The sequence below is a fragment of the Fukomys damarensis genome, unplaced genomic scaffold (assembly GCF_012274545.1).
Source record: "Fukomys damarensis isolate Sample0158 unplaced genomic scaffold, DMR_v1.0_HiC HiC_scaffold_7, whole genome shotgun sequence".
NCBI lineage: Eukaryota > Metazoa > Chordata > Mammalia > Rodentia > Bathyergidae > Fukomys > Fukomys damarensis.
The window spans coordinates 25038017-25061309 of NW_022900919.1; the positions used below are offsets into that span (position 1 = coordinate 25038017).

General features: G+C 45.6%; 1 protein-coding gene across 1 annotated transcript; it reads left to right on the top strand.

Moving 5' to 3' along the window:
* Apmap (adipocyte plasma membrane associated protein) lies at positions 1 to 22018 on the top strand. The gene is made up of 9 exons (XM_010625610.1): positions 1 to 8; positions 7783 to 7899; positions 10612 to 10727; positions 16981 to 17073; positions 17369 to 17485; positions 18185 to 18359; positions 18767 to 18901; positions 19261 to 19453; positions 21104 to 22018. The coding sequence occupies exons 2-9, from the start codon at positions 7808 to 7810 to the stop codon at positions 21311 to 21313; spliced, it is 1131 nt and encodes a 376-aa protein (XP_010623912.1). The 5' UTR covers positions 1 to 8; positions 7783 to 7807; the 3' UTR covers positions 21314 to 22018.
* Positions 22019 to 23293: the final 1275 nt, after the last annotated feature.

The window sequence follows — 23293 nt, forward strand, 5'->3', positions numbered from 1 at the left end:
GACGGCAGGTAGGCCGTCAGGTAGCCCGGAGGCTGCGCCGGTGTCCCGGGCTGTCCCAAGCTCGTCCCTCCCTCCCCACGCGGTGTCCGCTGTGGGGTGACAGCCTCCAGACTTGTCCCTTCCTCCCCTCACAAGAGTTTTGGTGTGGACATTTTCCGTGGGACTGTCGTGCAGGTTTCCCAATGGGGACGGAGAGCGGGGGAACTGGTTGTTGACACCTGATAAATTTTGGGCGTTTGGTCTTTGCTTCCTCTTCAGTCGTCTAGAATTTTAAGTATACTATGTTTTGTTGTTAAAAACCAAAGCATGATTCTTAAACAGAATTTCTGTTTTGTGTCCCGAGTTTCATAATTTGAATTTCTAGGGCCAAACAAGAGGTCCTATATACAGATCAAGCTTCAAGTTTTGGAATTGATTTATATGTTAATAGAAGTAAGCACTATTTATTGGTCATCCAAAATATGCCAAGGGGTGTGGTGAGCAAGAGGCCTTTTTTGCCCCGATATGCCGAATTTATTCGGTGATAATTAATGAGAGGGACTTACTGAGGGAGATCGATAGCTCACAGCAGTGTTTGGCTCTGGGAAGGCAGTTTGGAGAGACGGTTTTGTGGCAGCGTGGATTCCCTGGGCTGCAGAAAGGTCAGGAAGATGCAGCCGTCATCCTGTTGGTGACCGGCTGCCCTGGACTGTGAGCATTCTCATTTCCGAAGCTTTTCAGGGCTACCCTTGGGCAAAGCAGGGCAGTTGGTCACCCTGCTTACTGTAGATACTGTAAATTAAACTCTGCTGGTAACCAATGTGTCTTTTAGAATGGGAATGTGTGGCTGGCTATGTTTATGACAGAAATCTGAGAACAGGCACTTTGACCTGAAAAATGAAAGGTGAAGTGTGTTAAAAGTCTGGCATACAGTATCTGAGGTGCTTACTAGATGGCCTGAGGGCAGACTTAATTAAATTGTTTTTCAGGCTCTCTTGGGGATTTTTTCCTTAATGAAAAGGTAAATTAGATGCTCCACAGACATCTGTTGCCACCTGATCTTTTCTAGCATATTTGTTTGTTTAACCTATTCTTGACTTCCCTGTCAGTGGACTCAGTTCTTATCTTCCTGTATTTTTTAAAATCTTTCTTTAATTTATTGATCCCTTTCCTGTATACTGTAATGGTTTCTTTCAAAGAGAGTTCTTCTCACCCATCTTCTTTTCTACTTTTAGCTTTATAGCTGTTTTTCTTACTTTTGTCTGTGAGTCTTCTATATTTTTCATTCTTCTTTGGTAATTTCTATCGGTTTACTTAATGATCTTTTTGGTTACCCTAAAGGTTGCAACTTCAGCTAAGCTAGGGAAGCCTGTGTATGGAGGGTGCAGTCAAGAAATTTGGAGGCAGCCGAAACAGAAACATGTTAAATAAAACTTTAGATGTGCTAAACAGGACAAAAGGAACCGTGGAAGACCTGAAACTAACAGACTAGAATGACAGTAGGTTTGGGCCGTAGAGAGGACACCTAGGGATCCTGTAGGAGGTCTTCTGATTCTTGGCATGCAAGGTGACATTTGCTGTATTTTACTGAGGTTACTGAGGTATGGGGAATAGTGTGAACAGAGAAATGAAAGTGAATGAAGAAGGGTAGAATTCTCAGCTGGACAATGACTGAGAAACATAATTTAGGAATTGTACTTTGGAATAAGATTTTGTGCTAAAGCTCTCAAATTTCTGTATTTGAGCAATAATGGATCATTTGATTACTAACTTTTTATTCAGTGTGGAGCATAGATGAGCTAAGGACTTTAACATACTAGTGCAAACTTACAATTATTATTTGGCAACAGTTTACTCAAATGTGTTAAGAGACTTTATTAAAAGATAGTTGTGCTTTGTGAAACGATTCCTACCCTTTGTTAACACAGTTCTCTCCAGAAAGAGAACTTTTTAATGTCTGTGTGGGTGGTGAACTGTTTAGGAGTGAAGAATGAATACACTGAGAATTAACAGATGTGTTTTCAGTAAATTGAAAGGCTTTTAGACTAATTAAAAGTATAGCAGCTCTGTTTTCCTTTTTTTCCATTTTAAGACTGAAATTAAGGGAGACAGTATAGAAGATGTGGTGGTCATGAGAAGAGTCAGGAATCTGGAGTTTTTAATCTCAGCTCTGCCTGGTGTGTGATTTTTAAATTGCCCTTTTATCTTGTTTCTTAATTTCCTTTTTTTTTTTTCAAGGAAACAATGATTCTAGGACAGCCAATTTAAAGAAATGTGGGAAATGAGCAAATCCAAGGTGTACTTGCTTAAAAAGTTGAGACATGTTGCTCTTTGACTTGCTCAGGTCCCTAGGATCATCTTGACCACCAAGGTTCTGTTACCCCATGGATTGGGGGCTAATTGGTTTTCCACAGAAGTCTCAGGTGGCTTTTGGGCTCCTCAAGGCTTTAGTTCATGGTTTGAGGCCCCAGTGTCTGATGTGCAGAAAGAATTAGAGCATGTCCTCCAGGTTTGGCTGGTGGGATTACAGAAGATTGTGTAAATTGTGGCTGGGCAAGCTGCAATTGTCAGAACATATTGCATCACTATGGTTGTGTTCTTGTCCTTAGAGACTGCAGGACATTTCAGGAAATTTCACATGTCCCCCAGAGGCAAGCTTTCCTCCAGGCTCTTCCTGAGAGATGGGGCAAACAAGTTGATTTCTCAGACTGCACCTGGGAGCAAGTTGCTGGCCTTCCTGGATGTGTCTACACCACAGGCTGAGAGTATATGGCACCTGGTTAGTGAAAATGATAGGGATAAGAGTAGCATCTTTGTTTAAGTTAGAATAATGTGCACAGTCAGAGGGAAGCCAGCATAGAGGAGAGGGGAGGAGGTATAGTTGACCACGCAGGCACCACAAATGAACTGCATCCAGGTGAGGCTGCACAGGAGCCCCGTTTGCCCATTTATGTAGCAAGCTCGCTCCATTTCAAATGCCCAGGAACCACACATGGCGAGTGGTTACTGTATGTGCGTCATCGTGGAGGTTGGACAGCACTGCTTGAGGGGTTTTCTTTAAGTTACTATTTCTAAACGTTGCCTGCAGAGCTTCTACTAGATGATTATCAGGTGGAGTCCGGAGTTGCTGATGGGCTTGGATAAGAGAGTGTCGGTGCATATCAGGAATGACAATGAAAAGAAAGTGTTCCCAGGCCCACTTTGGACAACCAGACCAGAAGCTTTGGGCCTTGCTAAAGCTTATATAGGTGATCCATGGGCTGCTGCCTTTGACAGCATTGGATTGCGTGGCACCTCAGTCCCAGCAAAGAAGGGTGATGTGCAACACAGATCATCTCCTGTTTTTCTAGCTGTCAGCACTGTCATTTTCAGTCCTGGCCAGGCCCTGTTTTTGACATAATTGAACCAGTTACCATTATGTAAAGGGACAGTCAGATACTTAAGTGGGGTGTTGCAAACTCTGAATCAGATTTCCAAATTAAGCTTTTTAGAATGTCAAATACAGGGGTTAGGGGTACAACTCAGTGGTAGTCTGTGCTTAGCACGTGTGATTCCCTGGGTTCCATCCCCAGCAACCCTTTGCCAAGTGTAAGGTACAGCATGGCCTAGGAGAGTTAATGTCAGCTGGAGATAGATGAGAAGAATGTTTGGTTAGGCAAGGAGAAAACAAAGCTGCACTTTGGTTAGACTGTCTCCTGTTACTTTAATGATAGCCCAGAGGTGAAGGATTACAGTTTCCCCCAGGAGGCTGGGGTGGGGTGTGTGATCATGTCAGATTCTTTAAAGGACAGGAATCCAGGTTGAACTTTGTACAAAAGGCCCTTTCCCTGTGCACCTTTGAGTGAATTCTCTTCTGGGACTCTTATAAAAGAACCACACTAACAAAAGCCTTTCTGCCACTGGTACTTACAGCCACCCTACGGCTCCTTGTGTGGGAGAGTGGTTGACTTTGTTCTTTAATTTTAAACATCTTTATCGAGAAGCAATTCATAGACCACAAAACTCACCCATTTATCATTTCCTATCCTGTGGCTTTTAGTATAATTATGGAATTTTGCAACAGTTACATCCTCTAGAACATTTTGATCAGTGTTAAATTTTCTTAGCTTAGGTGAAATGCACACATATTCAGTGATACAATTAACAATGTTAAAATATACAACTCAGTGGTATTTGATGTAGTCACAATGTTTGGCAACTATCAGCTCTCTCCAGTTTCAAAACTTTGGATCACCCCATTGAAACACCTTGTACTCATTAAGAAATCATAACTGAGGGAAAGGAGCTGTTTCCTGCCCTCATGGTCAGGAAGTCCCTCAGTGGATAAGTGGAAAAACGAGTTTTGGGATACACAGACAATAGAAGGTTCTTCAGCCAATAGAAGGAACAATGTATTCATGTGTTCTGCAGTGTGGGTGAACTTGGAAGGCCTAATGTTGGGTGGAAGAATCTATCACGATAGGTCTCACACTGTGTGCCTCCTTCATGTGAGTGTTGGCATAGGCATATCACCGGGTGCTCTCACACCCTGACCCTGAGGCTCTCAGGCCAGATTCTGCCCCCTTGCCTTGTCTTTGGCAGCAGCAGTCTGGAGTCAGGGCTGGCCTTCTTGGTGCCTGCTCTTGGTTCTGGTATGGGCCATGGACAAGTGCCTGAGCCTCCCACTGCCAATTTTGCTCATTTGTGAGGCAGAGAGATACATCATGCATGGCTTGTTTTTGCTGTCCTGTTGGTCATCTCTCATGGCCCTTGCTCCTTTCCTGCTGCGGACCCCAGGTTATGTTTGCCTGCCATGTACCTGGTTGTCACTGATCTGTGCTTTATAGGCATTTTCATGCCTGTGATGTTGGTACCCTTACTGGCATAAGTCACTTGTATTAGAAGAAGGTTGTAGGGCCCTGATGTTTGGGAGCAGGACTGGGAGGGAGAGGTTGACCTGACTTCCTGGCTGCCTGCTTTCTTCTGGGAGCATGGGCCCTCATGACCTGATGGGTCTCCTGCTTTTTGTTTGGGTTTATGTACCTATACCACCTGCTTTGCCACCTAGCAGAGGGGGTAAAGACTGATGGCTTGGCAATTTACCTGGGAATTTGGGATGGATTTTGAACCCTATCAAGCAAGGAGAAGGAAGCTAAGGGCAGAATTTGGGAAGATTATAAAAAAGAAAATTGACATACATGAGAATTCTCATTGCAAAGGGGAAATGTCAGAGGGACAAAGAGAGTGGTTAACTCTGACACCTGCTCTGTAGTGGAGAGGAAAGCAGTGGGAAGGAATGAGGGCTGCACTTCTGACATGGACTCAGAAATCTCCTCTTCTCAGTGTCCAGCCTCATCATCTACAAGATGGAATCAGCCCTGCTTCCTACCACTGGATCACAAGGATCCATTTTCCTGCATATTCCTCTCTTTTTCTCCATCTCCTAGTGTCACTGGTAATATGTTCCTGCCTGCTAAGCCCTCACTGGCAGTGCCTTTTATGCCTACATATCTGTTCACTATGAGTTAGGTCTTAGTGTCTCTATAGAAGATGATACATGTCTTCCCTATCATATTCCTCCCTTCCTTCTGAGACCCCAGGCAGAATCTTTAACATCCCTATTTCTGTTAATAGTCTCTCTGAGGAAACCTAGGCCTTTTCTGTCCTTTTCCACAAAATTCTCCCATCCTTCACCAACAGTCCAATTCCAAATTCCAAATGCTTCCACACTTTTTAGGTATTTGTTACAGCTGCATCTTGCTTCCAGTGCTGGAAATTACTTAGAAAACTGTTCATTTCCTATGCTGTCATAACAAATTACCACACCCATAGTGGTGTAAAAAACTCAAATTCCTTATCTTAGAGCCTTGTAGGTGAAAGTCCTGGGCAGGTCTCAGGTCCCTGTTAAAGTCAAGGTTCCTTCATCAAAGTTCCTGGGAGGAAGCTGTTTCCTGCTCACTGTGTTGGTAGAGCCCTGTGCTCTTAGTTGTGCTGTCCAGAGCACCTGTCAGGCACCCTTTGTGAAAGCCTCTCCCTCCTTTCTCCTTTGTCTTTAAAATGTCCCTTTGTGGTTCATTTCTGTCCACTACAGTGGAAACAGAAGAGTGGATTTCACTTTCTTCTCCATTCATTTATTGAGGTTCAATTGTTCATTACTGGGCAGCACATTAAGGTGTCCCTACCAGTGGCCCATTTCATAGTGGGAGCCTGTGGGCTTCTGCAGTGAAGAAACTGGTCTGAGTTGCTTGGCTGGGTGCTGCACAAGTTAGTCTGGCACTTGGGCGGCCACGTCTACACTCCAGCTGGAGCAAAGTTAAACATGCTTAATGGCAGAAGGCAGTCCTGTAAGAAATCTAAACGCTGCCCTTAAATCGGGCCTGTTCTGTTAAGCAAGAATCTTGAATTTTTTAAAGTCAACATTTTTATTTTTTGATAGAAAAAGCATTATCTTAGACCAGTGGTGGCGAACCTATGGCATATGTACTACAGTGGGCACACAGAGCCCTCTCTGAGATGATGTCATGAGTTATATGAGTTGTCTTTTCTAAACTAAAACCTCAGTATTCAAGTTTAATTGCAGTGTTAGCACTATGCGATAAATAAGTGGGTTTTGGGTTGCAGTTTGGGCCCTTGGTCTCTAAAAGGTTTGCCATAATGTTCTTAGATGCGCTGGACTTTATATGCTGTAAGTTAATATTAATGTGAAGAGCTTAGTAAATTGGAATGCAGTTTATGTAAGAAAATGATGATTCATTTGATTCATTTAGTAGCAAGAAGCTAAATTTCTTCACTTACTTAGCAGATGAGAAATAAGGTATATGAGGATCGGTTCAGAAATATTTTAGGCACTACTGGTCATTTGTCTAAAAACCTTACTCAAGAATCCCAGGGTAGAGGCCAGGGATTTAGCTTAGTGGTTCCATCACCTGCCTCATAAGCGCAAGGTCCCAAGTTCGATCCCTGGTACCAAGAAAAGAAAAGAAAAAAAAAAGATTCTCAGGGTAGCTTTCAGATCTTTTCAAGATTTCAGGACAGATGGCTTAGAGTTTTAATTTTGTAGAGTCTGTGTGATTACTGTATCTGTCAGACTTTTCCCATCAAGTACGAGAGCTGGAATTTCCTTCCTTAAAAGTGGGATCTGTAGATTGACTGGGGAATTGGAGGCCCAGGGAGTTGTTGGGCTTCCATTGGCTTGATGAATTGGTCTGTCTCTGTCTTGCTGTGCTGGGCAAGTGCTGTAGCACTGAGACACATCCTCATTCTTCACTCTGTTTGATCCTAAGAATCCTCAGGACACATAGTACCAAGCATCATAGAACCATTTTTCTCCTATTATTATTATTATTTTTAATTTAATATATATATATATTTTTTGGTACCGGGGATTGAACTTAGGTCCTTGTGCTTGTGAGGCAGGTGGCAGAACCATTGAGCTAAATCCCCAGCCCTCCTATTATTTTTTGTGTTCATCTGTTCTTTGAATTCATCCTTTTTAAAACTGCTATACTCGCAAGGACAAGGACCTGAGTTTGATCCCCAGTACCAAGAAAACAAAAACAAAAACAAAACTGCTACAGTAGGATGTTCATGATCTGGAAATAACTGATCAGAATGTTCTAAACACTGGAAGATTAAAAAAAAAAAACCCCAAAATATAGTCAGAGCTTGCCACTTTTGGCAAATGGTGCTGAAGTTTAATCACAAGCCACCAAGATCGATGACCCTGCCCTAGGGAGGGGCCCTGCTCCTGCAGAAAGGGCTTCATTTCAAAGTCTGTCCCTGGGGCTCTCTCCTGACCACCTCTGTGTGCTCTGTTTCTGGCAGCTCCTTTAGTGGCAGAGTCTTCCGAATGACCTTTTTGGTGTTGGCTGCATCCCTCATCCTGCCCCTGCTCGGAGCCATGAAGCTGCTGGAGTCCCCCATCGACCCTCAGCCTCTCAGGTGAGTTCCCTGCAGTCCTTATTTCCCTGGAAGGGATGTGTGTTAGTTTCCAGGGAAAGGAGGCTAAGCCAGCCAGCCTGGGAAGGCTGAGGGGAAGTTTTGAGAGTAGGCACTCCTGATTTTCTCAGGGGTTTTATGTTGATTGGATATGGATGGTGTTGTCTCTGTCATTGTTGGAAAAAGCTTACAAACCAAGGACAGAAATCAAAATAAGAGAAACTTAGGGGAATAGAGAGTTAACCTTAGTTCTGTGGTGGCAAAAGCGCACATAGACGAATGTTAGGTAAACTTAAGTTACCTTGTTTAAATTCTGTAAGTAACTAGATTTTTATTTTATTTTTAGTACAGTTTGTGATGCATAATGAACACATTTATTGTGGGGAGTTGGTACCTGTCTCATCCTCGCCCTTCCCTCAGCTCTCTTCCTTTTTTGCCTAGACCTTCTCAGTTTCTGTCCTGCCTGGATGATATAACCACACTCACTTCTGTTCTACTGTCCACCACCCTTTGCCCTCCCCTGTGCCCTGTGCTGGACTAGGCCTGTGCATGCGTGGCCTGCCTGCTTTCAGTACTGGGTGGTGATGGTGACAGCAGCTGCTTCCCTCTTTGACTTTTGCTCTGCAGCCTGGGGCTCCCACCACCTCATGGCTTCTCGTAGCTCTGTGGGACTTTGTCCGGCTGGACAGGTTCCTGTGGTGCTATATCAGGAACGCAGGGTCACCTGCATGGGGGATTTGGGAAAGTAGTGAGTGACTGATTTCTTTGAAAATCTGTAATTAGAATTTGTTTTTCCACAATTTATCTTTACCCAGTGGAGATCTAGGAGTATGTAGATCATTGTAACTTGGAAAAAGGGACCCTTAATATACGTTTTCATTAGTGATTATAGTGGTGCAGGGCCAGGCTCCTACTGCTGTGGTGACGTCAGAGTGGTGGGATGGGGGAGGGTTGTGTGTTCTGGTCAGTGAGCTCCTGACTCCCTGTGAGGACACCCATGGGGTGAAGCTGGCTAAAGTTTACTGTAAACAGGCTGGGCAGAAGGCAGGCAGTGAGGGAAACTCTCCAAGTGATTGCAAAGAGGAGAGACTCAGGAGCCTGGGGCCGGTGAGGAGGGTTCAGGGCTTCCTGGGTGGGGTCATGCATTGGGCACTGTGGGGTAGAAGCTTGTCCAGGAGGCCACAGGGCCTGGCTCTCCACTGTGAAGGACAGAGAGACCACACAGGCACAGCGATGATGCAGGGTCCTGGGGACACAGCTGACAGCATGGGGAGGTGGGACCAGGTTGGCAGGGCTATGTCCTATGTCCTTGGCTCAGGATGGGAAGCTGCCATTGCTTACTGGTGCTGGGTAAGGAGAGGTGGTGGCTGTGGGGTGGCACTATCTGGGCCTCACAGGGCTCCTCTGAGTGCTGCAAGGCCCAGTGCTGGTCCCTGCCCTCTGCTGCTCAGGTCAGCCCTTTGTCTCTCCCTAAAGTTCTCCCAGGACCCTGCCTTGGTGTGATTTATGGACTTCTCTTAGCTCCTAATGGCCAGTTACCTTAATGGCCCTTGCTACTTTTTTATTCATCATCTTTTGAATTTTATAGTTTCACACTAGTAGTAAATGGTTCTACACTGTGACAGCTTTTGGCTGGCAGCAGTACTCTTCCTGTTGGTCTCTAAAGTTATAGCAACAAAATCTCTTTAAAATGCAGTGGTATATGGGGAAAAAAAAAAAGAACTAAGATATCTCATGTAAAGGTACAAGATCCCAATGATAAATGTAACTGTATTGTTTGCTTTAAATGTACCAATAAACTTAATGGAAAAAAAAATGCTGTGGTATTTCCTTGATCTTATACTTTAACTGATAAACATCTTTTAGAAATGACTACACGCATCCATATCGTCCTATGGAAAGTCACCCCTTATTCCTCTCAGTGTGAAAGCTCTGCCTGGAGTGTTTGTGGGTAGAGACTTGGTGCTACTGCTGACTCAGTGTCCCCCAGATGGTGTGACATAGGGCAGTGTCCTAGCTACATACACTTGTGTATGACAGGCTCATGACATCAACCCTCAATAGAGTTGGAGAGGGAAGATTGTCACTGGGTCCTGGTCAAGCAGAACATGGGGGAAAGTAGAATGAAATCAGAAACTGAACATAGACAGCATCCATGCTGAGGTGGCAGGAGTTCTGGCTTTAAGAAGAATCTGTGTGAGCCAGGCATGGTGGCACACACCTGTAATGCCAGCTGCTCAAGAGGCTGAGGCAGGAGAAGGGGAAATTCAAGGCCAGCCTGGGCAACTTAGTGAGAGCTCATTTCAGAAAATAAAAAGGGCTTGGTATATAGTTCAGTGATAAAGCACCCTGGGTTTAAATCCCAGCAAAACACACACACACACACACCCACCCACCCCCCGTCACTCAAACACAAGCTTACACTCCTGTGGTCTGGCCGGCAGGGCACTGCTGAGCCCTGCTTCTTACAGCTACCCTTTGTGGAGGCCCCTGCTGCCCAGCAGGTGACTGGAATTAGCTGTATTGATGTTTTCATAGTCCCCTGGTAGTGTGACCTTTTCTTATAGCCCCCCCCCATGTGTCTGGCAAGTAAAGATGTTATTGGGATGTGCTCTGTTTATCAGAGAACAGGGAGTTTTGCATGTAATCAGTCCTCAGCAGATGTTTCCCAAAGTGTTTTTGTGGATATGTCCCTACAACTGCATTGTTTTACAGCTTCAAAGAACCTCCTTTGCTGCTTGGTGTCCTGCAGCCAAATACGAAGTTGCGGCAGGCGGAAAGGCTATTTGAGAATCAGCTCACCGGGCCAGAGTCCATAGTAAATATCGGGGGTGAGTGAACTGGGACTCTACATGGTGCTGAGGGGGTGGGTTCTGGGGAGCCCTGTGGAGCCTGGAGCTGTATCTGCCAGATGGGCAGCCCAGCACAAGTGGCCAGCCCAGCATAAGTGGCCTTCCAGCTTCTCTTCTGTGTCTGTCTGGAGTGACATTTTGATGCAGGTGACTTCGAGTCCATCTCTAGAGGCATTTTTAGAGGAAGGGGGCAGGCAGGGTGCAGATGTGATGCCTGGGCCATTTGTGAAGGTGGGTGGTGGACGGAGAGTGGCCCTTTGGTCTTTGGCTTCACCTTGAACTGGGGATGAGCAGCTCTCTGTGTTTTGAAGTCTATTTGTGTGGTATCTGCACCCCTCCCCAGCCTGTCAGCTCAAATCAGGTCTCTAAAAAATTGGACAAGGCATTTACTGTTAGAGTGAGAATTAGGCTTAGTACTAAGAAGACATGGTTGGTGAGATGAACAGATTAACTGGTGTGAGGATTTCTGAGCAGCATCTTTGGAAATGGTGCTGGTGACTTGTGGGTGGGGACTGTGACCTGTGCATCCTAAATGCTCCTAGCCTTCAGTTCTTCACTTCTCACCCTGTTCTGGTCTTCTGTGGCTCCTGCTGCTTGACACAGAACCCACAGCTTGGTCCAATCTTAGTAACTGTTGATTTGATTGTTGGCTAACAAAGTCAAAATTGTTGAAAGAAGAACAAATATTATGTGATAGAACTTCTCATTTTTCTTTAAAAGACATTGATGTATATATTATTAAATTTTACTTTTTTCTGGTGAAAAATAAAATACTGCAGTTTAAAACTGTAACTTGTAGGAGGTAATGCTCAGGGCCCCACCTTTCAAGAAGATCCTGTGTCCTACCTTTGCCCTTTCTCCTCACAGAGGAGCTGGCTGCCCATGGGCAGCTGTCTTGGGTAGGCCCAGGGGACTTCTGTGGTCATACCCCATCGGTGTGCACACAGCGCGGCACCAGTGTCCTGTCGCTGCTGCAGCCCTGCTTGGGGGTGACCTGGTGTCCTGGGAGTGCTGGCCAGTTACAGCGCAGGTAAATAATCTTCAAGTAACACACTTCATCTGTTTTTGAATAGAATCTGTTTTAAGAGTAGTTTTAGGCTCATGGCAAAATTGAGCAGAAGGTACAGAAGTTTTCCAAAATGACTTTTTAATCATGAAGATTGTGGTACATTTGGTACAGTTGGTGAACCCACTTTGAAACTGTACCCCCAGAGTCTAGTTTATATCAGGACTCAAGCTTGGTGTAGTGCACTCTGGGTTTGAACAGATGTGTGGTGATGTTTGTCCACCATTACAGTATCCTGCAGAGTGTTCTCAGTGCCCTGCCCTCCTGGTCCCCTGTCCTTCCCCTTTCATCAGTGGCAGACACTCATCTCTGTACTGTCTCCTTGGTGCTGCCTTGTGCAGCCTGTCATAGAGTGGGAGTCATAGAGCAGATAGTCTTTTCAGTGCCTCTTTCACTCAGTGATATGCATTTCAGGTTCCTCCAAGTTTTCAGGGCTTGATAACAGATTTCTTTTTAATGCTGAATCTAGTCTTTTGACTAGTTATATTATAGCTTTTTTATGCATTCATCTATTAATGGATGTCTGCTTGTTTTCAGGTCTTGGTTATTAGGAATAAGGCTGCTATAAATGTGTGTGCAGTTTTTTTTTTAATATGAACTGTCTTAATCACTTTAAGATTAAGTGTTGCTGCCACAAAATACCCAACATTCAAAGTTTAAAGGAGAGGTTTATTTTGGCACATGTTTTAGAGGTTTCAGTCCATAGTGTGTGGTGCCAAGGTGGGACAGCATGGCAGAAAGGTCATGGTGAAGGAAAAGCTGCCAGCAGAAAGCCCAGAGCAAAGGGAGGAGCTGGGACGAAGATGGACCTGTCCAGGACATGCCCCCCAGTGACCATCTCTTCCATCCAAATCCTACCACCTAACAGGAAGCCATTATAAACCCTCATAACCCAATCCACCTGTGGACGCATGAGGCTTTGGGGGCATTTTAGATCTAAAGTAACAGTCTTTACTGCCCATGTCAGATGCTGGCCTTTGTCATGGGCTCATCATGGTATCTCGATGTTTTCATTTGCATTTCTCTGATGACAGATGCTACTGAACCTCTCTTACCACCTCTAGATCTTTTTTTTTTTTGTACTGGGGTTCAAACTCAGGACCTTGCAAGTCAGGCAGCAACACCACTGAGCTAAATTCCGGGCCCCACCTCTAGATCTTTACCAAGGTTCTCTGCCCACTTTTGTAACTTAGTTGTTCACTTTCTTAGTGCTGAGTTTTAAGAGTTCATGGTATATTTTGAAAAACAGTTCTTTATCAGACATGTCTTTTGCAAATAGTTTTTCCCAGGCTGTGGCTTCTCATTCTTTTGACAGCTCCTTTTACAGAGCAGAAGGTTTTGTTTTTTATGAAGCTCAGCCTGTCAATTATTTCTTAGGGATTTTAATCTTAAAGGTCATCATCATACCCGGTCACTTAGATTTTTCTCCTATGTTATCTCCTTGAAATTTATGTAGTTTTGCATTTTATATAGCGGTCTATGATCCACTTTGAGTCCATTTTTGTGAAGGATATAAAATCTGGGTCTGAATTAATTTTTGTACATGTCCCATTGTTTGAGCACCGAATGTGGGAAATGCAATTTTTTCCCTCCATTTTATTGGCTTTGCTCTTTTGTTAAGGATGGGTTGGCTGTGTTTATATGTTTATTTCTGGGCTGTTTATTTTGTTCTCTGGCCTATCTGCCTGTCCTTTTGTTGGTAGCAGGCAGTGTTGATTACTAGTATAACTTTATGGTGAGTCTTGAAGCTGGATATCGTCAGTTTGGTGAATTTGTTCTTCTATATTAGTATTATGTTGATGCTTTTGGGTTTTTTGCCTCTCTTTGTAAACTTTAGAGTCATTTTGTTGATATCCACAGAGTAACTTGCTGGAATTTTGATTGAGATCACAGTGAATCTAGACAATTTGGGAAAAGGTGACTTCTTGATAATATTGAATCATCTTACCCATTTGTCTAGTTCTTTGGTTTCTTTAATCATAGTTCATAGTTTTCTTTGTGAAAAACTTGTATATTTTGTTTTATTTATACCTAAGTATATCATTGTTTTGGGTGCTAATATAAATGATGTTTTTAATTTCAAATTCCATTTGTTCATTGGTAGTATATAGAAATGTGATTGACTTGCATATTATTAACTTGGTATCCTGTAACTTTGTGACAACTGCAGATTACTTCTAGTTGTTTTGCTCGATTCTTTCAGGTTTTCTGCATAGACAGTGTGTCATCTATAAACAGACACTTTTCTTTCTTTCTCCCAATCAGTATACCTTCTATTTTCTTTCTTATTGAGTCAGCTGAGACCTCTAAGATAATATTAAAAGGAGTGGTGGTGAGGGGATGGCCTTTCCTTGTTCCTAATCTCAGCAGAGAGATTTGAGTCCTTGTGGCAGTGTTAGCTATTGTCTGTGGATAGTCTTTATCTGAGGAAACTCCCACTATTCCCAGTTTATGAAGAGGTTTTCTTTTCCCGGGGATGGAGGTTGTATTTTTTCAAATGCCTTTTCTGAATCTTGATTGTTGACTCAATCATGGGATTTTTCTTTTAGCGTTTGATGTGATAGAGAACATTAATTGACTTTTGAATGTTGAACCAGCCTTGCATATCAGGGATAAATCCCACTTGGTTGTGGTGTATGGGTCTTTCTATACACTGTTGGGTTTAATTTGCTAATACCTTGTTGAGGGTTTTTGCATTTGTCTTCATAAAAAGTACTGATCTGTAGTTTTCTTATGTCTTTGTGTGGCTTTTGGTATTGGGGTCATGCTGGCCTCATAGAATAAGTTAGGAAGTATTCTCACTGCTTCTGTCTTCTGAAAGAAATTTTAGAGAATTGATTATAATTCTTAAATGTTTGGTAGAATTCAAATGAACCCGTCTGAGCCTGATGCATTCTGTCTTTGTCATATTATTAATCAGTTTCTTTAATAGATACAGGGCAATTTACATTGTCTGTTTCTCCTTGTATAGTTTTGGCACATCATGTCTTTCAAGGAATTGGTTCATTTAATCTAATTTAGGTAGAGCATTGTTCATAATACTCCTTTGTTATCCTTTTACTATCTGTGAGATCCATGGGATCTTTAGTGATGTCTACATTTTCATTTCTGATGTTAGCAATTTGTATTCTCTCTCTTTATTTCTTAGCCTGCCTAGGTACTTGTCAGTTGTGTTGATCTTTTCAAAGAACCCAGTTTTTGGTTTTATTGATTTTTTTATTTTCTTTGTTTTTGGGTATTGGGGATTGAACTCGGGACTTTGTGCTTGCAAGGTAGGCGGTGTAACCACTGAGCTAAATCACTGGCCCTGGTTTTATTGATTTTTGAAACCTGATTTGTTTTCAATTTCACTGATGCCTACCTTGATTACAATTTTTTTTCTTGTCATCTGTTTATTTTGGATTTAATTTGATCTTTTTTTTCTAGTTTCCTAAGTTGGAAACTTAGATTACTGAATTTAAATATATTAAAATTTCTAATATAACTGTACAGTGCTCTAAATTTTCCTTTACGTATTGCTTTTTCTGTACCCCCAAAACTTTGAGAAATCATTTTCATTCAGCTTGAAATATTTTTAATTTCTCATGAGATTTCTTCTTCGAACTATATAAGAAGTATGCTGTTTCATCGCTAAGAATTTTGGGATTTTGTAGCTATCTTTTTGTTATTGATTTCTAGTTTAAATCCATTGTAGTCTGAGTACAGATGTATGGTTTCTGCTTTTTGAAATTTGTTAAGTGTGTCCTAGGCTCCAGAATGTGGTCAGGGTTGGTGAATTTCATGTGAGTCTGAGAAGAATGAGCCCAGTCAGTGCCAGGAGTCAGCTCCAGGGCTCCAGGTGCTCTAGTTTCTTATTGTTTACATCCTCCTGTGTACTCTAAATCTTCTTTCCATCAGCTGTGGTACCTGAGGCGATGTAAATAAGATGTAAGTACTGTTGTATTTAAGGAATAATGACAAAAAACTGTTCCTGTTCAGTGTAGGCACAGTTTAAAAAAATACGTTTGACTGTGGCTGGTGCAGTGCTCAGACATGGCCCTCTGGGTGTGGAAGGCCGCTATTGCTGATGAGGCCCTCGTGAATGTCAGCGTGCTGGTGACTGGCAGTGGTGCCATGTCTTACTGACTTTCTGATCTGTCCAACTCCAGAAGAAGGGTGTTGAAGACTCCAGTCTACTCTGTCTTAGATTTCATTTCTCCTTGCAGTTTTATTGGTGTTTGCCTCATAGATTTTGATGCTGTGTTGGGAGGCACATCCACATCCACGATTGCTGTCTCCTTGGACAGCTGACTCCTTTATCTTTACATGCTGTTCCTCTTTACCTCTTAGCACTTTCCTAGCTTTGTAGCTGCTCTTACTGAAGTAGTGAGTGTTTGTGTGGTGGTCTTTCTCCATTCCTGTGCTGTTTGTCTGTATGTGGCTCTGTGTTAAAGTATATTTCTTGTAAACAAGATACAGCTGTATCTTGCTCCACTCTCTCTTTCAATTGGTGTATTTAGACTTTTAGGTTTAAAGTGATTATTGATATCCTGGGTTTATTAATATCTACCATGTTTGTCATTGTGTTGTTCTTGTTTCTATTTTTGTCTTTTTCTGCTTTTTGTAGTTTTAAGTTGAATATTTTTTTATGATGCTATTTCCTCTCAGCATATTGCTTATAAATTTCTTGTTGTATTTTGTAGTGCTTGCTCTAGAATTTGTCATATGCATTTGAAAGCTGTGGGATGTTTTAGGGATTTGTTCATCAGAGCTGTGCTTGTCTGCGCTGTCTTGGTCTAGTTTTAGTACACATGAGCTCTTTGTGCTTTAATTTTACCCTGAGTACTCCTAGCAGTTTCTGTCCTGTAGGGTGTGATCCTTGTCCACAGTGAACACTGTTGTGAGGTGGGTGTGACTGTGCTGAGTGCCAGCCTGGGGACGGACTCAGGCCTGGAGGGAGGCCTCACTGCCTGTTTCACTGACTCACATGTGACACATTTGCTCACATGTGGCACACCCACGGCTGGCCTCGTAATATTGTCATTGTAAGTCTTAAGGGATCTTGAACATTCTGTGATTGCCTTTCCCTTCATCTCCAGAACTGCCATTACCTTCTGTTGTAAAGTGTTGTGGTCATAGTTCCTAGCTCAACCCTGGATGACCTTTCTCCTTTTTCTTTGTAAACAGATGTGATGTTCACTGGTACAGCTGACGGCCGAGTCCTGAAACTTGAAAATGGTGAAGTAGAGACCATTGCCCGGTTTGGCTCAGGCCCATGCAGTAAGTTGTGACTGTCACTCAGAAGTGTGGCCAAAGTGCTATGCACCAGCACCCATACTGCAGTTTCACTGGTGGACTTACACTGTGTCTGGTTCTTAGTTTGCTCTGTTCCACTGCATGTGGACATGAGTAGCTGCAGTGGGCCCTGCGCTGAGCTCCATGGTGAACTCCCCACAGTGGATACCCCAGCACCCTGTAGGTCTAGTGCTAACACCTGTCCTCTGCTGTGTACATCCCTGAGTCTGTCCAGTGAGGGTTGAGTGCAGTGGCCCAACACCTATCTGCTTATTCCTAGAGACCCGCGAGGACGAGCCTGCCTGTGGGAGGCCCCTGGGCATCCGTGTGGGACCCAATGGCACTCTCTTTGTGGCCGACGCATACAAGGGGCTGTTTGAAGTCAATCCCCGGAAACGTATGTCACAGTGACTTGTTTTTCTCCATGATGATTTCAAATCTTCCATGCATGCGTGAGTGGATTCAGTAGGAGTCACTGAAGCCTTGCTGAGGTTTCCTGCTCATCAGACATTGGCTGTGTGGCAGCTGGTGTCAGTCCACGTTGCTTTAGGCCCTGCCCTGACTTCCCAGACAGTTGGATTTTAGCCTCAGGGTCTCAGGCAGACTCAACTCTGTGGGGGTTAGAACTCTTTTCTAGCTCTCTCTTATTTCTCTCTCTCTGTTTCTGCCCCCCCCCATCTTTTAGCTGCCCTTCTTTCTACTTTTCTGTCCCCTGACTGGTTGTCCTGTCACCATGACCAGGGTCATAGCTTTCATGGTACAGGTTCAGGCCAAGGATGAGACCCTGTGGTAGGCCGTAGGACATCTACCCATGGGCACCTGTCCATCCATGGTCACCCATCCATCTGTGGGTGCCCATCTGCAGGACTTCAGATTGCTCCCAGGTAGGGGTTCTGCTTTGAGGATAAGCATGCTTGTCACCCATCAGCTGAGGGATACACCATTCTGACTGCAGGAAGGAGTTTCTCTTCTGACATGAGACCGAGAAGCTCATTTTAGCTTTCTCCTTTTACATCATTTGGGATGATTCATATTTTGGAATCATTGAGAAACAGGTTCTTAGAATGGAAGCCAGTCTTTCTCTTTCTCACTTCAGGGGAAGTGAAGTTGCTGCTGTCCTCTGAGACGCCCATTGAGGGAAGGAAGATGTCCTTTGTGAATGATCTTGCTATTACTCGGGATGGGCGAAAGATTTACTTCACTGATTCCAGCAGCAAGTGGCAGAGAAGAGATTACCTGTTCCTGGTTATGGAAGGCACTGATGATGGGCGGTAGGTGTGGATTCAGCCTTCCCCAGACAGTGCCCAGCAGGTGACCCTAGGTCGTACTGACAGCCTCTGGAGTTGTGCTGTGTTCCATAGTATAGCCCTTCAGCTCCTGGCAAGGGCCCTGATGGTGTCTGAAACTGGTGAGGAAGCAGTTGCCCTCACTTCTTTGAGAAAATAAAATGGCCGAGGCTAGTGTACAATGGGTGGTGTGGACAGACAGGGTGCTCACAGACAGCTGGGCTGCTGGAGGACCTGGGGTTGGAGTGCCGGCCTCCCTGAGGCTGACCCAGCTCCAGGGCAGCAGAGCACCCAGGCCTAGCCACTCCCAAGTTAGGAGTCACCTTCTAGAGGCGAGCATGGCTGGGCTGCAAGCGTGCAGACCCTCCTGTGTGACCATAGTTGCTCCTCAGCCTGTTGGAGTACGACACTGAGACCCAGGAGGTGCGGGTGCTCCTGGACCAGCTGCGGTTTCCCAATGGAGTGCAGCTGTCTCCTGAGGAGGACTTTGTCCTGGTGGCGGAAACGACCATGGCAAGAATACGCAGGTATGTGTGGTATTCCCAGGCTGCTGGTGTCCCTGTGGGTAGAGACTGGGTGGGAATCTGGGGTGCAGTGGGTGCTCTTGCCTTGTATTCCACAGGTGGAAGCCATACTCTTCTTTGGCTACTCCATTCCCTTGCTTGGGGAGTTGTAGACTGAGGGTTTCAACTTAATGACAACACAGCCGGATCCCTTTTCCCTGCACTCTCAGCCTTGGTCCCCTCCTGCTTCTGTCTGGGTGCTCTTCAGGAATGCTCCCCGCAATAGTTCCATGCCTGTGCTTGGACTGAGATGGGTCAGGTGCTTGGATGAAGCTTCTTCCTTTGACTGGGGCTGTGCTCACTGCCTTTGTGGAACTTTCCAGGGTCTATGTGTCAGGCCTGATGAAGGGTGGGGCCGATGTGTTCGTGGAGAATTTGCCTGGATTCCCTGACAACATCCGGCCCAGCAGTTCTGGGGGCTACTGGGTTGCCATGTCCGTCATCCGCCAAAACCCTGGCTTCTCCATGCTGGATTTCCTATCAGAGAAGCCCTGGATCAAAAGGTTGATTTTCAAGGTAAGTAGAAAACTAGTTCCAAAAAACACAATGAAAAAATGAATCTAATTATGTTCTTTTTGACCTTTATACCCCTAAAAGTTCTAGTTCTACTCATCTTTGGTGATGTCTGCTTAAAACACAGTTTATTCTTCATCTTGAAATGTAAATTTAATTGTTTGAACCCTTTGATCTCCCCCCTTTTCCTTCTGGTTTCTGTTTTTAGGAACCTTCTGTCATCTTTGCTCTTTGAGTTCTGAGGCCCCCACCCCATGTCAGGCTTGGCCCCCTCCTCCCTGCCCATCCCAAGCCCCCCTCCCCCTGCCCCTGCACCACTCCCTGCTAGGTCATTCATGGAGGAAAAGTCATCAGAGGCGTCTTCCTGCCTCACCTCAGCCTGTATTCTTCCCACTTCTTCCCACCATCTCCATGGAGTCCATGGAGTCTGCCCTTGGCCCTCACACTGCTATAAAAACACCATCCACCTGCCAGTAGCACCCACAGTGCCTTCAGCACTCCTCACCCATGAGTCCTGAGTCCTGTACCACCCTACCCTGTTTCAAGGTCACCCTCATTGTGGGTCCTGACCCTGTGCCACCCTACCCTGCTGCGGGAACGGCCTCACCTGTGGACCCTGAGGCCTGGGCCACCCTGCCCCGCTATAGGGATACATTCTCTGTCCCTCTTCAGAGGAGGCTCTGAGGCCTCCTCTTGCCACTATAGTGCTAGACCCCTGCATACTCACCCTGCTCAGCCTCACAGCAGCCCAGGCTACACTGTTGAGGACACAGTCCTAGGAAGCTGCCATGGAAAATGTGGGCATCCTGGAGCAGCTCTGCTGGCTGTGGAGCTGGGGTTAGGTCAGGACTCAGCTGATGCAGGCCAGGGACTCAGTGCTGGCTGTGCAGTTAGAGGTTTCAGAGGCTTTGGAAGTGACTGTTGGAGCTAGAGAGTGAAATCTTTGGGGTAAGATGGGGAGGCAGAGAGGGAGGCTCTGGAGTCCTGCATGTTGTCACATAGCCCATTCCTTGCTGGTGAGCCTTCTAGAGCTGTCCATGTTTCCTGGACGGAGAGGTGTGACTCATGGGACAACTGCTAGTGTTTGGGTGGAGACTTACTGTCCACTTCACTCCTATTGCCCACTCCTGTGTCACAGCTTTCTGCTGGGTCCTCTGCGGCTGTCACCCCCTCCCCATGTGGTTCCTGCCTCAGCCTTCTGTTCAGTCTTGTGCCCTGTGCCTGTGCAAGGAGGTGCCCCTGCAGCAGGGTGGTGCCATGGGCCATGTCCGAGGCTGTGTCATGTAGCACTTTGAACTTTCAGGCTGACTTTTGAGCTCTACTGGGTCTCCATCCTTTGTACCCTGCTCGCCTGACATTCTTTGACCCTCACTTGTTGATTCCTGTGAAGCTGTGCTGGCTTAGGCCCCATGTTCTGATAGGTCAAGATCACCAGCAGCCTTGGCTTTGGTGTGGTCACTTCCTGGATAGGGCTTATTTTCTGCATGCTTAGTGTGGCTGTGCATTTATCCTGCTGCTGGTGTGGCCCCATTCCAGTCTGCGGGTTGCAGGCACAGGGGCTCTGGACTGTGCTACCTGGGTGGTGAGGGATGTGGGGTCGCCTGTGTGTGGCCTTCTTAGGTCAGAGAACCTCTCCTTTGTGCTTCTCCCCAGCTGCTCAGTCAGGAGACAGTAGTAAAGTTCGTGCCACGGTACAGCCTGGTTCTGGAGCTCAGCGACAGTGGCACCTTCCTGAGGAGCTTGCATGATCCTGATGGGCTGGTGGCCACCTACATCAGCGAGGTACACGAGCACGACGGGCACCTGTACCTGGGCTCCTTCCGGTCGCCTTTCCTCTGCAGGCTCAACCTGCAGTCGGTCTAGGCCCCAGCACGCCAGGAAGCCGGAGCAGCCATGGGTGCAGCTGTCTCAGCATCTGTGGGTCCTTGGAGGCATGGATGGAATGGTGACTGCAGCCCGAGGGAACCCCTCTCCTGGGAGTGACTTCATCTTTAGAGGGAAGATCAATTCATAGAAAGCCATATCTCTTAAAAGAAAAATAATGTCTGTAGGCACTGTCTTTCTCTAGAATGTGGGAAACTTGCACTGTCCATGGAGCTTAGGGCCTGTGGCCAGAACCACTGATGAGCTGCTGGGACCTCACTGCTGCTCTTGGTCTGTCCTGAGGCTTCGATATCCCTCTCTAAGTGGCAGCATGTGCTTCCATGTGGCGTAGAAGGGCCAGGGAGCACAGTTTGAGTATGGAGGATGTGGGGGAGCCCATGGTTTTGTGGGACATAGCCCTGTGTGGGGTCCTTCCAGCCTCATCTGCCTGGGCTCTGCACACCAGATCTGAGCAGGCGGGAGGGAAAGAAAGGCCTGTGGTGGTAGCCTGTATGGGTTTTTTCTGTGAATACTGAGCCCAGGAGCCCACCCGGGAATGTGCTGTCTTTACCTTTGTTCTGCTTCCCATGTGGGCAGTGCACATGTGATGTCCTATGTTCTGCTAGTGTCATATGTCTAACTGCTGTACACCTTGACAGGTCGACACACTGGTCTTAATTTTGATAATAAATAGTTTTAAACTCACTTTGCTGTTGATGGTGTGGCCTGGGAATTTCTTTTCCACTATGATCATTTCAGTGACTGAAGTTTTGTCCCTCAGTGTTTGTGGGAGAGCTGTCCTGGTGAGGATGTTAGGGCCACACTGCCTGTTGGTTTGCCCGAGAGACTGCAGACTTCTGAGATGCTGACCGGCCTTGGTGCCGGTTCCCCGTGGGTTGGCCACTGGCTTCTCTCCTGCTGTCCAGCTGCACCACTGGCTAGGTCCTATAGTACCAGGTGCTTTATTGGGTGCTTGGGAATGCCTGTGGGATTGTGTCTCTGCCACTGTTTGGAATAACTTGATGGGTGCGATAGTTTGAGTAATATTAACAAAATTTAGAAAAGTGTGGACACCTGTGGTAATTGAGCCATTGGCCTCATTCTCTGCCTGCCCTGGGTGCTGGTTGGGCGAAGTGACCTTGCATCGTCTGTGTATCATTCCTTGGAGAGTGTCCTGTGGAATAAAAGACTGGGAGTAGAGGCAAGAACCACCGCAGCCCAGATGAGGCAGTGTGTTTCCTGATGGGGCGGCCATTAGTGTTATGTGCCTGCAGGGAGGAAGCATGGTAGCTTCTAAACAGCCTGCACCATGCCTTGCACATGGCCTCCATGGATGCATGGTGATCCGAGCCTCTTTGTGTTCTGTGCCTGTGGCTGCCATCTTGGTTCTGCTGTACTCAGTTCTCACTGGTAGAAAGAGAAACTGGCAAGTTGTTTTCACAGTTTTCAGCAGAGGCATCTGAATTCTGATTGAGATACTGGTTCTCTGTCTCAAGTGTCACTTCCTGTGTTGTCTGTAGCTTGGCAGGATGAAGTGAGGCAGGTTTCTCACTCATGAAAGAGCCTTCTACTAAGTTGAGTGGGTATTGCACTTTGGAACTTACTGGGTAATTCATCTCAAGTCTCTACTCTCTGTTACAAAATCTCAGTCAGGATTCAGTTCCTAACTTTCCTAGGACCCCTTTGAGATTTTATTATCAGCATACTCTTGTAGAGTGGTATATAGTTTTGAAAGTTTTTCGTGCATGCTTTTTTTTGAGACTGGGTCTTGCTATGTTGCCTATAGTAGTTGCCAACTCTTGGGCTGAAGTGATCCCCCTGCCTCAATCCCCCCAAGTAGCTGGGCCTACATGTGTGCACCACACCTGGCTGTGTACACTGACTACTGATGTGCAAGGTGATGTGGCCTCTTGCAGCTGGTAACAGAGGGTCCCAGCTTTTGTGACTGCCTGGAGTCAAAGCCAACACCCACCCAGCCAG